The 14,788-nt window shown below is 39.8% G+C and overlaps 1 protein-coding gene across 6 annotated transcripts in view; it reads right to left on the bottom strand.

The window, feature by feature from the left end:
- The window catches only part of Sgpl1 (sphingosine-1-phosphate lyase 1), a 48,331-nt gene that overhangs the window by 19,698 nt on the left and 13,845 nt on the right, over positions 1-14,788 (bottom strand). For 3 of the 6 annotated variants that reach the window (XM_027388295.2, XM_027388294.2, XM_027388296.2), the window contains exons 3-5: positions 7,119-7,310; positions 960-1,137; positions 622-689 (exon numbers count right to left, since the gene is read on the bottom strand). In XM_027388295.2, coding sequence (XP_027244096.1) covers positions 622-689; positions 960-1,137; positions 7,119-7,310 — 438 coding nt within the window. The remainder of the gene's footprint in view (positions 1-621; positions 690-959; positions 1,138-7,118; positions 7,311-14,788) is intronic. The other 3 variants (XM_035452443.1, XM_035452442.1, XM_035452444.1) reach the window with 2 other exon arrangements.

Raw genomic sequence — 14,788 nt, 5'->3', positions numbered from 1 at the left:
GAGGGGCAAAGAGCAAGAAAACAGTTGTTATCTCGCTTAAGTTTCCAACCCTGGAATCAGGGAACTATTGCCGGAGGCCTCCTGTTTTTGTGAATATAGTTTCCCTGGAACAGAAGCAGGTTCATTCCTTACCTATTCTCTTCCTGGGACCCACAGAGTGAAGAATGTCTGGTTCTTCACAGAAAATTTGCCAGCCTGTGATCTAATCCCCAAATGAGTATATAAATTCAGTCCAGCCAAATACTGTTCTAAAGCACAGTAAAACTTCATTCAGTATCGTTTTCTAATTTCAAGTTGTTCCTTAGAAGATCCCTCATCTCTTCTTTGGAGAAAGTGAGGTTTCTCAAAGGTGGCCTTTCCAACATCTTAAGGCAGATATACCTGCTGTGGGCCATCCATGCCATGCACTTGGAAGTGCTTTACAGCCACCAAGTCTCCACCCATAGATGCCAGGGGCCTGCCATTGGCGTTGTCACAACCTAACCAGTTTCCAAACACTGTCAAATGCCCGGTAAGTTTGGGGGATAAAAATCACTCCTCTTCCTTAAGAATAATGATCCAGCAACAGGAAGAAGAGGCATCCATGCCAAACAGGGAAAGACCCACACAGACTGTACCTACCTTTCGTCCAATATATGGCATCTTCCTTATTAGCTTAAATAATTTCTTTTTAAACCGTGACCACAAACCTACAAGGAACAAAGAGTTTTTTTAGTCACATGAAATTCCATGGATATAACCTACTAGTCAACAGACAGCAATTATTCAGGTGTCTCTTACCACTTCACTTCCTCCAGGGGAAAGTTTAATTTTTATGTAGCATATTTATGTAGCCCAAAATTTCAATAAACACATGTGATAATGTTTCTTTACCCTCATTTCCTTCCACCCAGACCTCATTCTGCCCTTATATAAGCACTTTGTTTCCAGCATACACTTCTAAAGTTTGATGTATTTACCAATGCAGGGAATGTATTTTTCTCTTTTCCTGAAGAGGTGGTAGAGTCTACTACCGTAGTACTTGCTTTCCCACTCAGAAATATTGAAGATTAGCAGTTCCTCATTAGTTCCTGTCTGTGTGTATAAGGTATGAGCATATGTGTGCTCGTGCTCATCTGTGTCCCAGGGTGCAGGCACCTGTGTATCCATTAAAGGAAAGTTCCATAATCTATTTAATCTTCTCCTCACTGAAGGACACATAGGCTCTTCGTAATTTTTTCTGTTAAAACCATGTTAAAAATAAACAATTTTTTAATACACACCATTCTGCACACATATCTATGGGGTAAATTCCCAGAAGTAGAATTACCAGTACAGATAGACTTACTCTATAGTTTTGACCTTCCCAAGGCTTCCAAATGTTCATACGTCTCTCTACCCCCAAAGCAATGGCTAACACATGCTTTCTGCCAGGACCTGTATTTCAGTCTCTCAAGCAACACTGACCCTGACTACATTTTCTAGACTTAAAAGGAACCTGAAAAGTCATGGATGTCAGAATCCACTTTGGGGCAGTTACAAAGGACCAAGAATCCTGACCCTGTCAACTACAATAATTATAAATCAACAAGTTGGCAGGCCACTTGTGCATTCACACTGAATACACCTCATTTGATCCTGGAAACTAAGGCTGGGCTGGAAGGCTTTACAGGCTATCTAAGAATGACAGACATAAAAGGTAACTGAAGGTCAGAGAATTAGAATGTGTTCAGAGCAGTGAGAGAGTAGGAGTTAAGTGAAGTCTTCAACTTTTTAAATCTAGGGCTCCCAGGACTCTACACTGCTTCAAATGCACTGTAGAGATTCTTTTGTTATTCTTTTGCAACTAGGAAAGACTCTAGACCAGCTTTTATCCGAGTGACGAACTAATTATGAACGTTTGTTGCATTCCTATGGGACCTGGGTAGGGCAACTCCTAACTTGGTACCACACAGGCATGTCTACTCATCAAGGCCTGCCTGTATCTTTGCTTTACTGTGCTTGCTTTAGATGGCACAGTCCTCCTATGACAATATCCCATCAACACTGTAAATCCCAGCGACAGAACCACTGAAACCCAGACTATAATAAAGCAACAAGACAGACTGTTGCCACTCACTTACAGGCACTATTATTTTTTCAGAATATTTTCTCCTAGACACTGTAACATACAACTACATCTTTTTTACATGAATTAACTATATCCGTTTTCTTCTATATTAAAGATTCTTGCTCCGTTTGGTGGCACACACCTTTAATCCTAGTACTTGGAAGGCAGAGGAAGGCAGATCTTTGTGAGTTTGAGGCCAGCCTGGTTTACAGAGTGAGTGCCAGAACAGCCAGAGCTGTTACATAGAGAAACCGTCTTGAAAAACAAAACAAAACAGACAAAAATTCTTCCGGGCCAGTGAGATGGCTCAGCAGGTAAAGGCATGTGCTGTGCTGTCTGACTACCTGAATTCAATCCCGGGAAGCCACATAAAGGGAGGAAGTGGAAATTGACACCAGAGTTACCCTCTGAGCACATGTGCTCTGGCACATGTACACACATCATATATACTCATGTACTTAAATACATTCTCCCACAATAAATAAAGATTTTTTTTAATTTTTTTATTTATTTATTATATATACAACATTCTGCTTCCATGTATATCTGCACACCAGAAGACAGCACCAGATCTTATAACAGATCGTTGTGAGCCACCATGTGGTTGCTGGGAATTGAACTCAGGACCTCTGGAAGAACAGAGGTCCTGAGCCATCTCTCCAGCCCATTAATAAAGATTTTTTAGTTTTAGTTTAGTTTTTAGTTTTAGTTTTAGTTTAGTTTTTAGTTTTAGTTTTTTAGTTTTAGTTTAGTTTTCTTCCTTCTGAGTGTGGTGGCACATGCATTTAATGCTAGCTTAGGAGGAGGCAGAGACAGGCAAACCTCTGTGAGTTTGAGGCTAGTCTGGTCTACACAATGAGTTCCAGGTCAGCCAGGGTCACATGAAACCACGACTCTAAACATGTAAAGTGAAAATTCCTTTAATATATTTGTGGAAGGGATGGACATGGCACTTGTAGAAGTCAGAGGACAACTTCAAGTTAATGGTCCTTCCACATTGAGACAGGGTCTCTTTTTTGCTGTTCACTGCAGTGTATACAGGCTGGCTGGCCTGTGGATTTCCAAGGATTCTCCTGTCTCTATCTCCTATCTTGCCATAGGCACACGAGATTACCGACACATAGAACCTGGCTTTTTTACATGGGTGCTAGAAACTCAAACTCAGATAGCCAGACCTGAACAGCAAGTGTCTTTACCTGCAGAGCCATAATAAAACCAACAGTACACAGGAGTAAACTATGAGCTCATATTCCCTGGTCAGAATTAAGGAAGAACTGACACCTCAGACAGCTTGCTAACCCCTCCCCTGACTTCCACCATACGCTCCAGAGTTACCCTCACTACCCTCAGAAGGAGAACAGAGTTTAAAGTTCAATCAGATTTAACACTAGTCTAGATTCTGGATTTTCAAGTACACTACACTAAAAATAATTTTATTGTTCTACTATGTAGTATATTCCAATATTATCAAGGGAGTAAAGTCAATGCCAAGATTCCATCAAAATGATACCTAACTCACCCTTCCTTCCTTATTTCCTTCCTCCCTCCCTCCCTTCCTTCCTCCCAAGACAGGGTCTCACTCTATAGTCCAGGCTAGTCTGGAACTTGCTATTTAGTCCAACATCCACTCCTACCTGCAGATTCTCCTGCCTCAGCCTCCTGAATGTTGAGACTTCAGGCATAAGCTAAAATGTCTAGCTTTTGAGTAACATTCTTATCTGTGTTCAACATTTCTTTTGGAAGTTACAAAATAAAAACAGATGTGGGTGCATGTAGCAAGCCAAATGAAATTGCCAATGTCCACCTAGTTTTAGTCTATAAACACTCCATCTTGTCTGCTTTAATCTAATTCAGACTAGAAATAGACAGACAGTTGTATGATGGTTAATCTTGATTGCTAGCTCCTTTGTATTTAGAATCAACTAAGAGACAAGCCTATGTCAGGGCATTTCCAGGAAGGATTAGCTCAGGGAGAAGAACCTCTCCCAGGGTGGGCCACACCTTCAGGAGCCCAGATATGATGCTTTTGCCATCATCCTTTTCAGCTACTGGAACCTACCGTCTAGGGCCTTCCAAGGCAGACTAAGGCCAGTAGCTCTCATGAGTTCTCTAGGCAGGCTCTTGAGCACAAGACTGGGACTGCTGATAGACCCAGCTTCAGACTGAGCAGCTATTAGAGTCTCAACCTTCCAATGCCAAGACAGTCATTACTGTACCTACTCAGTCCCTATCATGTAAGCCAATCTAATGAATCTCTTTCATTTTACTTGTCCAGTTCCTCTAGGAACCCTGACTAATATAATTGGTATTCTGTAGTAGCAAGATTTCAGTTGGTATCAGTGGCTTATCCATATAGTATACGTTTCCTACAATGAGCACAGATTCTTTTTTAATGAAAATTCGTACTAAAAGCTAAAATGGCTTGGAGTTCAACCCACAAAGACTTAAATAGCCTATCTCACTAATATGTTTTGGTAGTTTTCATATGGAATGCTCAGGGTCAGCAAGTAAGCAAGCACCAAGACCCAAGATGGCTGTGCTTCTGATACAAGTTCAGCAAAATGCATGGCTCAGCCAACTGACAACTAAAATACCTAATCACAGAAAACAGAGGTAATAAATGTTAAGTAGCTCAACTTAGCCATTATATAATGCATACATATTTCAAAACAGTATGTTGAACATAATATTTACAGTTAAATACATTTTTTAATTTAAAGACATAAATACCTAAAACTAATACTAATTATAACAAATAAGTAAAAATTTCAACAGCTCCAACTCTACTGTGGTTTTAGAAATATACAATCTTAAAATGAGAAGTACCCAGAATGGTGATTTTTAGGGGTTAGGAAAAATGGGAAATGGGGACTTTGAAATTTTCTGGGTTTTTAGAAAGGGTCAATGTAGTCCAGGCTGACCTCAAACTTACAATCTTCCTGCCTTAGTTTTCCAAGAGCTGGGAGTTCAAAGTTGAACCACCATGCATTCAGACTAAAGAAAATATTCTGAAGATAGAGATTGTAAATGTGAATTAAATGTGAACGCCACTCAACTGTATACTTTAAAATGACTGGAGCATAATTCATTGGTGGAGCAGTTGCCTGGCACGCACAGGGCTCAGTGCTTGATCCCAGCAAGCCCCTTTCCAAGCCCCTTTCTAAAGGTAACGTAAGACATGAACATGTTGCATAGACACATATGTAGGCAAAAACCCACATACTATGTATGTATGTATGTATGTATGTATGTATGTATGTCTATCACAGTAAAAAAAGAAAAAAGCCAGACATTCTTTTTGCAACTATAATCTCAGCATTCAGGAGGATCATGACAAGCTACAAGCAAGTCTGGTCTACACAGTGAGACCCTATCTCAAGCTGAAACAAAACAAGACAAGACAGATGAGATGAAATGGGGGAGGGGAGAAGGGAGGGAAGAGAGAGGGGAAGGAAGAGGGAGGGGAGATAGAGTGCATAAATGAATAAATGAATATGATGGGCTCCTTGCCACTGAATCAAACACTTCCTGGGTAAGAACACCTGAATAGACAACTAAGGTTACAGCCACATGTGGACCACGAACTGAAATGAACGGCCAGTCTCCTCAACAGTGTAGGAGAAAATCTAGTGAGGATGAGGAACAGAAACTGAAGACAGTGGGGTTGTTTTGTTTTGTTTTGTTTGTTTGTTTGTTTTCAAGACAAGGTTTAAACAGTGCTTTAAAAGCTGGCAGTGAACTATAATTTTAGACAGGACAGTCACATCTCATTTCCACTTTAATTAAAAAGCTCTAAAGCAGTGGAACTTGCCTCTCGGCTCTCATGTTTTGCAACATTTATTTTGCTGTAACTGCAATGCTACTAAAATAGCTTAATGGCTGCATGATAAAAAGATTTTTTAAAAATGGGGGCTGGAGAGATGGCTCAGTGGTTAAGAGTACTGCCTGCTCTTTCGGAGGATCCAGCTTCAATCCCAGCACCCACGTGGCAGTTTCCAACTGTCTCTAACTCCAGTTCCAGGGGCTCTGACACCCTCACACAGACAAGCATGCACATAAAATACAAAGACACATAAAAATAGTGAGAACAAAGTCATTTTTAAAAAAAGATAAAAATAATCTAGTTTCTAAGCTGACTTACCCTGGGAAAATGGAAAGAAAAGCAGAAAAAGAATAGTTAACGTGCCCCCAACAGATGGCATTAAGGAAGTGAAGCAATGGGCAAATATCAAACACATGAAAAATGGTTAGATTTTCTTTGAAGTTATTTCTTCTACCAAGGAAGTTACTCAAGAAGTTAATAAGTATGGGGCGAGCCCAGAGAGCATTACAAAATATCCACTGTCAGCATCCACTATTATAAATATAATCAAACCACTTCCCAAGCACAGCAGCCTGTGGGGTTATGGGCACAGTCACCTAGAGGTCTAGGTGGGGAAGAGATGGGTGTGCAGGTGAGGTGCTTCCGCCTTGGGAAGGCTGTGACGTTTGCAAGCCACTGAAAGACAGCTCATCCTCTGCAGCCCCTGAGAAATGGTGTTCTTCCCATGTCCCTCTGAGAAGTCACTGCCACTGTCCTTTGACAGAAGTTTAGCTCCAAAGGAGAAAGAGCCATGTGTTACTTATGCAGATAATCCTAGGGCCCACCTGGCAGGAGGCGGTAGCTCTATGAGCACTGCTCCTATTCTTTAATGAAAAGGAAGGCCATAAATGAAAGCAATACATCTCTACTCTAGGAATCTCAAATAACACAATTTTGTTCTAGAAAGAAACTGGTATTGAAAAATGTGTAAGCTACACTCTGAGTCATCTGTGAATCTTTATAGTAACTAGTATCTAAGGATTTTTTTATATAAACTACAAATGAAAAAAGTCCACAAAACCATAAATAGTAATAGTTACCCCAAAGTACTAACAGAACTTCATAATTCATAAATTGATTTATTTTCCATCTAAATAGATTTTAGAAGGCAGAACTAAACCAAGAGATGCTTGGAACCCACCAAGCATGAGTGATACTCCAACCTACCTTTACACTAGGGGTAGTATACTTACTCTCTGGCTGGAAGATAAGCTCATACACCCAGACTATCAGCAGAGTACACAGGACACTCCACGCAATTAGCTGCCAGGGCTCATATTTGGTGCAATACCCATTCACATAATTCTTGGCTTTTGTGGAATATGCCTCCAAAATCTCCAAGTAAGGCTCAAAGTCCTTCTAGAAAAGAGGAAAAACAGAAACATTACTAAACCCAGAGAAAGGAAGTCTGCTCTTGAATTCTCATTTTTCAAGGGCAAAGCTGATATTCATGATGTGGCCGCACCTCAGCAATAATCTTATCATCTTCTGCAGCCCTCAAAGTTTCTATACCAGCTGCTCCCATCTAACAGTGCCACATGGACTTTGATACAATTTTTGATCTGCTTATTTTGTAAAATAAGAGGACTAATCTTGAGCACTGTCAGTGTTAGCTATCATCTTTATCTCACTGCTAGTACTCTGGGACAGTTTCTCTCTTAAACCAGTTCTCAACTCGAGTGTCACTTTCCCTCTACTCGGTTTGAATTTTCCCCTTTTGTATGGATCCAGACTGTGAACTGATTCTGATACAGCTACTCATACCTGTGTGCTAATGAGTGTGTTGGGTTTCCCACACGACTTAACTATATACACCCTGAAATCTGAATCTCATATAATTCCCATATCACAAAATATTCTTTTTAGTCAACAATCTGAAAATGCAAAAAACAAGCATGCAAAGTGGTTCATGAAAACAATACCAGCACTCAGAGGTTGAAGCAGTGCCACAAGTTTGAGGCCAGCCTGAACTACATAATGAGACTCTATTGAAGAAAGAAAAAAACAAAAAAGGAAAAATCATTCTTGGTTCATAGAGACAGATTCAACTATGAGATTACTGTTGGCTATTCCCTGCTCTAAAAACTCATTTACCCACTCTTGAAGTCCGCACAGTATCTGACATAAACAACGATGAAATCTCATCCGCAAGCTTATCAGACTCAGTCAAAATCTCTGAGATGGAACCTAGGACCTCCTTCACGCATGCCAGATCCCAGGTAAATATTCTACCACTGAGCGACATCCCAAGCCCTTCTTAACTTTTGACATAGGGTATGACTAAGTTGCCAGGCTAGTCTTGAACTCACTTTATAGGCAAAGCAGTTCTCTAACTTAAATCCTCTTGCCTCAACCTCCCAAGCAACTGGAATTACAGAAGTGAGCCATTCACTCTTAAAAATTCATCTCTAAATTTCTGTTAAGTATTAATTTGTGATAGGCTTATCGCAACCTGCCTTCCATCTACTCTTCTGTTTCTTATCTCCCTGACTACATGGCTAGGTCCTTTGTTGTGCCTATTTACCAGGCCATAGTGCCTTACAAAACTTAGTTTGTTGGATACTTTGTTATTCACTTACTAATAGTTTCTTGGAGTTTGTTTGTTTGGTTTTTGAGACAGGGTTTCTTTGTTAACAGTTCTAGCTGTCCTATTTGTAGACAACTCTGATATCAAAGTCAGAGATCCACCCATCTCTGCCTCCCTAGTGCTGGGATTAAAGGTGTAAGCCACTACCACCACGTTCACTCTCTAACATTTTTAAGGCACGAAGCTAGTTCCTTCCCCAGGGAAAGGGGATGTATATACATTATAAATTTTATTTTCTGCGTATCAGTGTTTTGCCTTCATGTATATCAGTATACCACATACATGCCTGGTGCTAGAGGAAGTCAGAAGAAAACATGGGATCCTCTGGAACTAGAGTTAGGATGGTAATAAATTACCATGTAGGCACTGGGAACTGAAACAGAGTCCTCTGCAACAGTAAAAGGTGCTCATAACTAAACCGTCTCTCCAGCCCTGTCTACGCTTTTGTATATACACTACATGTATCTACACACAAAGGACAAAATTCTTCAGAAGAAAATGTATAGAAAAGAGCCAGTCTGTGCTAAGAGTACATCAAGGAAAGGCTACCTAACTCTACTAAGGGGAAGAATGATAACAAGAGAGAATAATTTTATTGATGTATTTGTTTTGAAATGGGGTCTTCCTATGTAGCCCTGGCTGTCCTTGAACTCACTATGTAGATCAGACTGGCATAGAAATCTGCATGCCTCTGCCTTGAATGCTGGTATGTGACACCATGAATGGCTTGAGAGATGATCAATTTTAAGCTAGTTAAAAAAAGTAAAAGAAAATTCTACACGGCTTTTTAAAAAATGGCATACCAGGAAGAGTATAGCAGCTAAAAATGCATAAAAAGAACCCAGGAACAGCACAAGTTCTCACTATGTGGTAAAAGTGAAGCTACACAGATAGGGACCATTTTTGCCTACCTACCATATAGCAGGCACACACGACAGTGGAGGGAAAGGGATACATCAAATAGAGAACTGAGACAGAGAAAATATTAAAAATGGGCTTGCGGGGGCTGGAGAGATGGCTCAGTGGCTAAGAGTACTGGCTGCTCTTCCAGAAGACCCAAGTTCAAGTCCCAACACCCACATGGCAGCTCACAACTGTCTATAATTCCAGTTCCAGAGAACTTGACACTCATAGCAAAACACCAATACACACAAAATATAAATAAATTTTTAAAATGAGCTTGGAAGCCAGGCATAAAAGCATGCTGTACCTACAATCCCAGAATTTGGAAGGATGAGGCAGGCCAAGAGGATGCTGAGTTTGAGTTCAAAGCTAGCCAAGTTTACATGGTGAAACACTTTCTCAATAATTATATAATGATGATGATGATGATGATGATGATGATGATGATGATGATGATAGGCTTAGAGAAAATAGCATGATAGGTAAAATTATAAATCAATATGAAGTTTTGGTAAAGTAAGTAGATGGCATCTACTAATATTGTAAATCTTTATCTACTTTGATCCAGAAACACCACTTTGGTGGCTTCTATAAACCTCTTATTATGTTCACAAACAGAAATGCTCAAGTGTGTTCCTTTTAATGTTCTTTGTAATAGTTAAAAAAAAAATTCAAGAAATGTAAATGTCCACAGATAGAGAAATGGTTAAACTATAACACATTTTATGCATCCATGTTGAAACATTAAACATAAAGATCTTTTTATAAAGAAAAATTTATGGAAAATAATATTGAGTAAAAGAAAACAAATCAGTACAATTAAAAAACAGACATAAATTGTTGAACATGAAAGTAGTTTTTTTCTGAAAGATTATTTGGTAAAGATGACTAAGAATGGATATCAGCAGTAAATAGTTCAGTTGAGTGATTGCTGGAAAGGGCAAGAGACAAAGAAACTGGGTTTGCCCTTATGTGATATAACACTGGGAACGTTATATCAATTTGATAAAAAAAAAATACACATTTTTTTGCTTTGTCCTTCCTATGTTTGGATGAAAAAAAATGTGATTGGCTAGCTTCCTGCTCCTGCCACCAGGTTTCTAACCCTTCTCTCTCCAAGATGGACTCTACCCCTCCGGAGTCATAACCCCAAACCAAATGTTTCTCTCCTCATTATTAAAACTAATGAAAAATTGGGGTGGTTTGTACTTTGTTTTTTGGGTTTTTTTTTTTTTTTTTTTTTTTTTTTTTTTGGTTTTTAGGAAAGGGTTTCCCTGTGGCTTTGGGTGGCTGTCCTGGAACTAGCTCTTGTTGACCAGGCTGGTCTCGAACTCACAGAGATCCACCTGCCTCTGCCTCCCAAGTGCTGGGATTAAAGGTGTGCGCCACCACCGCCCAGCCGGCGGTTTGTACTTTGTTTTAAAGACAAGATCTCAACATTATAGCCCAGGCTATTCTAGAACTCACTACACAGCCTAGGATAGCCTTGAACTAGCAGTAATCTTATGATTTATATGCTGGGATCATAGATTTAAGCCATGCTACCCAGCTAGTAAGTTGAAAGACATTTCTAAAGCTGCAGAAACTAGATTTAGTGACTGTCACAGTCAGCTTCAACTATCAATCAGACACAGCTTAGTCATGTAAGAAGGGAGTCTCAAATGAGGGATTGCTAAATCACACTGGCCTGTGGGCATGTCTGTGGGGAACTGTCTTGATTGTTAATTGGTATAGGAGGGCCCAGACCACTGTGGGTTTCACTATTCCCTGAGTAGGTGTTCTTGGACTGTACTGAGTTATGCTTAAGCCAGTGAGTAAACAGCAAGCAACATTCCGCTGAGGTTTCTGCTTCAAGTTCAGCCCTGACTCCCACCAATGATGGACTGTGACCTGGAAGTATAGGCCAAATAAATTCTTTCCTTTCCTACCATGCTTTTGGTCAGTGTTTTATCACAGCAACAGAAAGGATACTAGATCAAAAACTTTTGGCTATGAGAAACTATGGAGTGAGAATGGTACAAATAATTCCAAATTTTCAAGTTCAGGTTTGAGAGATTAGTTAAGTGGTTTACCAGGAGAAAAGGAAAGCTAAACAGGTAGAAGATGTTTTGAAAAAAAAAGATGGTACTGGCTTGAGCTCTCTTCCTCTTGGGTATCTATTATTGTTAAGAATAAAAAATCTCACAAATAGAACGGATATTTAACACACCTTTCTTGAACAACTATGGACTAAATGCTTATATTCTCCCACAAAATTTCTGCTGACATCAAACCCTCAAGCTAGTGTTATCAGGAGGGAGAAACCCTCAGAGGTTATGAGATCATGGAGGAACAGCCGTACAATTAGTTCCCTGACAAGAGACAAAACCAAGAGAGTGAACCTGCTCTTTCTAAGTGGGGTCACAGCAAATGGTCACTGCCTATGAACCCCTTGTATGAACTCTCTTCTGAGTGCCACTTCTAGAAGTAGGTCCTGAACTTATGTTGCCTTGAACTTAGTCTTCCAGCCTCCAATACTGCCAAAATATAAATGAGGTTTTGTTGTTTATAAGCCACTGTTTAAGGCATTATGTTACACAGCATCCCAAATGGACTAAAACAATACCTTTCGTAATTGGACTAATAAAAGGCAATTAACATTAGGCAAGTTTTAGGTTCCCTGTGGACTATCCATGGAAACAGCTTATCTACAACAGGTGCCCATTCCCCAGAGTCCACTGTTGCTATCAACAACTTCAATTCTACAAAGCCACAGCAATTCCAGCAAAAAAATTGGGAAAGACCAAAGGAGTCTGTCACCATCAAAGGAATGCCATGATTTCTACCCAAGAGACTACTTGGGTCAAAGCTGTGATCAAACCACATAGTGAGTTATGAGTGAGGTTACTAATTCCTAATTCACATAGAAATTACATGTTAGCAATGTCAAAAGATAACACCAGATACCGATTCTTCACGGCACTGAATGAAAAATAACAGAACATTAGAGACAAAGCAAAGAACAGGAAATGAAAAACAATGCTCAAAAGCCTTAAAATTCCAGTACGTAGACAGTCGTCATTAATTAGTTACAAAATTAAGTTCAGCAAGAACATATTTTCTTGATGACTGTGTCAATTCTTTTTTTTTAAACATTTTTAATTTTCAAGTGTGTTGTGTGTGTGTGTGTGTGTGTGTGTGTGTGTGTGTGTCCCTCAAAGTTACATGTAATTGGAAAACACCCAATGTGGTGCTGGGAACTGAGCTAAGGTCTTCTATAAGAACAGCTCCTACACTTAGCCCTTGGTCATCTCTCTAGGCCCAACTGTGTTGATTATCAGGAACAGAATGGGTATCCTGGAATTCAGTTTCACATGTAAATTCTCTATCTCAAAAGACAGAATAATAACAAGAAAAATGGGTCATGACAAGCTTTTTGTGCAGGCAACTAAGTAATCACAGAAATCACTTCTGGTTTCATCCTGAAGTCCACTTTGGGTTACTACAAACAGCAGGCTCAGTCCCCAATGAAGAAGCACCTCACTACATTGATGGCTCATTGAACAGTTCTGTGGCGTAACCTAGCATTATCTCCTTGGAAAAAGGCAGCTCCTTTGGGTCTCAAAAGCAGTACAAACCCCAAGATGGGTTCTGATGCAACACTCCAACACAGAATCCAGGACCTAAAGGGAACCTTAGTGATCAAGTACAATATAAACATTCTCACTTTATAAGCACAGGCCCCATGGGTTTGAAATGATATGCTTACTACCCTACAGAAAGGTTTTGGACAGAATAAAAAGTCAGAACCTAAGTTTCCTAATTCAATATCCAGCCACCTCAGAATTGCAGTTCTGGGGACTGAACCAAGGGCTTCTTGCATACAAGATGTATACTCTACCACTGAACTACAATCCTAATCTTTCCAGTCTTCTTTCAATGCTTGATTCTTACTGTCCCTAGGCAAAATATTGCATAACACATTGCATTCAATGGTACCCCAAGAGCTTTCTGTTTATAATTTATGTTCAGGGCAGACTTTATTTTGGATATATGGTACCATTCACATCCAACTAAAGTTGTGTATCTCAATCCTAACTACCTACCAATAACTACTGGCACAAGAACTTAGTAAGGGCTACTAACCCCAAAACCCCAGGTGAGTTGAGAAACTCTAAAATAAGTACATTGACAAATTGACAACATCTTTTTCAGGATGTTAGGACCCAGGGACTCCTAATAAGAAATCAACATACCAACTTCCATTGGTATTTATAACCTTGAGATTGCAGAGGAACAGCTCTGCATGTGGAATCTTCCATCCCAAAAGTTCCCTTTGCTGCCCTATAAAAGCCCCAAGCCCCCTGCACCTGGGCACAGTCTCCATTCCTTCGTAGAGACTTCTGCCCTTCATTGTTCTGATGAAGGAAAATCTGCTTCCATAGAGATCTGTCTCCTCTTTTATTTTCACATCAGTTCAATCAATCCTAATCTAAAACTTAATACACACTGTCTCCTGCAACAATTGGCTACTGGTTTTTAAATAGTGGGATATAAGCTAAGATTGTATGGTCAAAAACCCCTCACTCAAATTGCCCGTTTGTCCCAAAGTACACATCTGGCCATAACTGAGACCTTAGGCAGAGTATCAGTCACTTACCCAGGAAGACATTCAAACAGTAATTATTTTCCTGACCTCTATAATCACTATAGAATTAGAGCTCTGGGAAAGCTACTTCCCAGCAGAAGATTGATCCTTATACCACAGTACAGTGTCTTCTTTGCACTTTTAATGTGCTACACATATAATATGCCTTGACTTGGTCATTTTTTAATGTTGTCAGTCACAGTCAAACTGCATTAGCCTAGGGGCATTGTGATTTAATCTGACCTGGAGCAAGGCATTCCACCCAATGAGGGAGAACAGCCCAAAGATTTTAATTCACGGTCTTCAGGTGCTAGTAAGAATACAAACAAATTGGATTAGCCTACAACACCTGAAAGAGCAGCTTTACCACAGCAGGAATTCAACACTTACTCAACTGAAGTGAAATAATTACAATGCTTATAGCCTTTAGATCATGTGTTTTGCAAGATCCTAGGAGGTTGTACATGTCTACCACTTAAGTTGTTTAGGGCAAATGGCTTTGGACTGAACATGGGAAAGAAAGGCCAGTCATCTGTAACTGAGCTCTGTATCCACTCAACTGATAAGTTCACCAATCACACTATCACAGGTCATCAGAGCAGATTTGTCCTTCACAGGCAAAGATACTGAGATCCAAAGATCACATTGCAAACCTGTTTCATTTTTATTTCCCACTACCTCATTTCTCAGAATCAAACTATGAGAGATGCAAACCAGAAG

The sequence above is a fragment of the Cricetulus griseus genome, assembly GCF_003668045.3.
Source record: "Cricetulus griseus strain 17A/GY chromosome 1 unlocalized genomic scaffold, alternate assembly CriGri-PICRH-1.0 chr1_1, whole genome shotgun sequence".
Classification (NCBI taxonomy): Eukaryota; Metazoa; Chordata; class Mammalia; order Rodentia; family Cricetidae; genus Cricetulus; species Cricetulus griseus.
The sequence above is the reverse complement of the archived record's forward strand: the minus strand, read 5'-3'. Positions and strand labels throughout refer to the sequence as shown.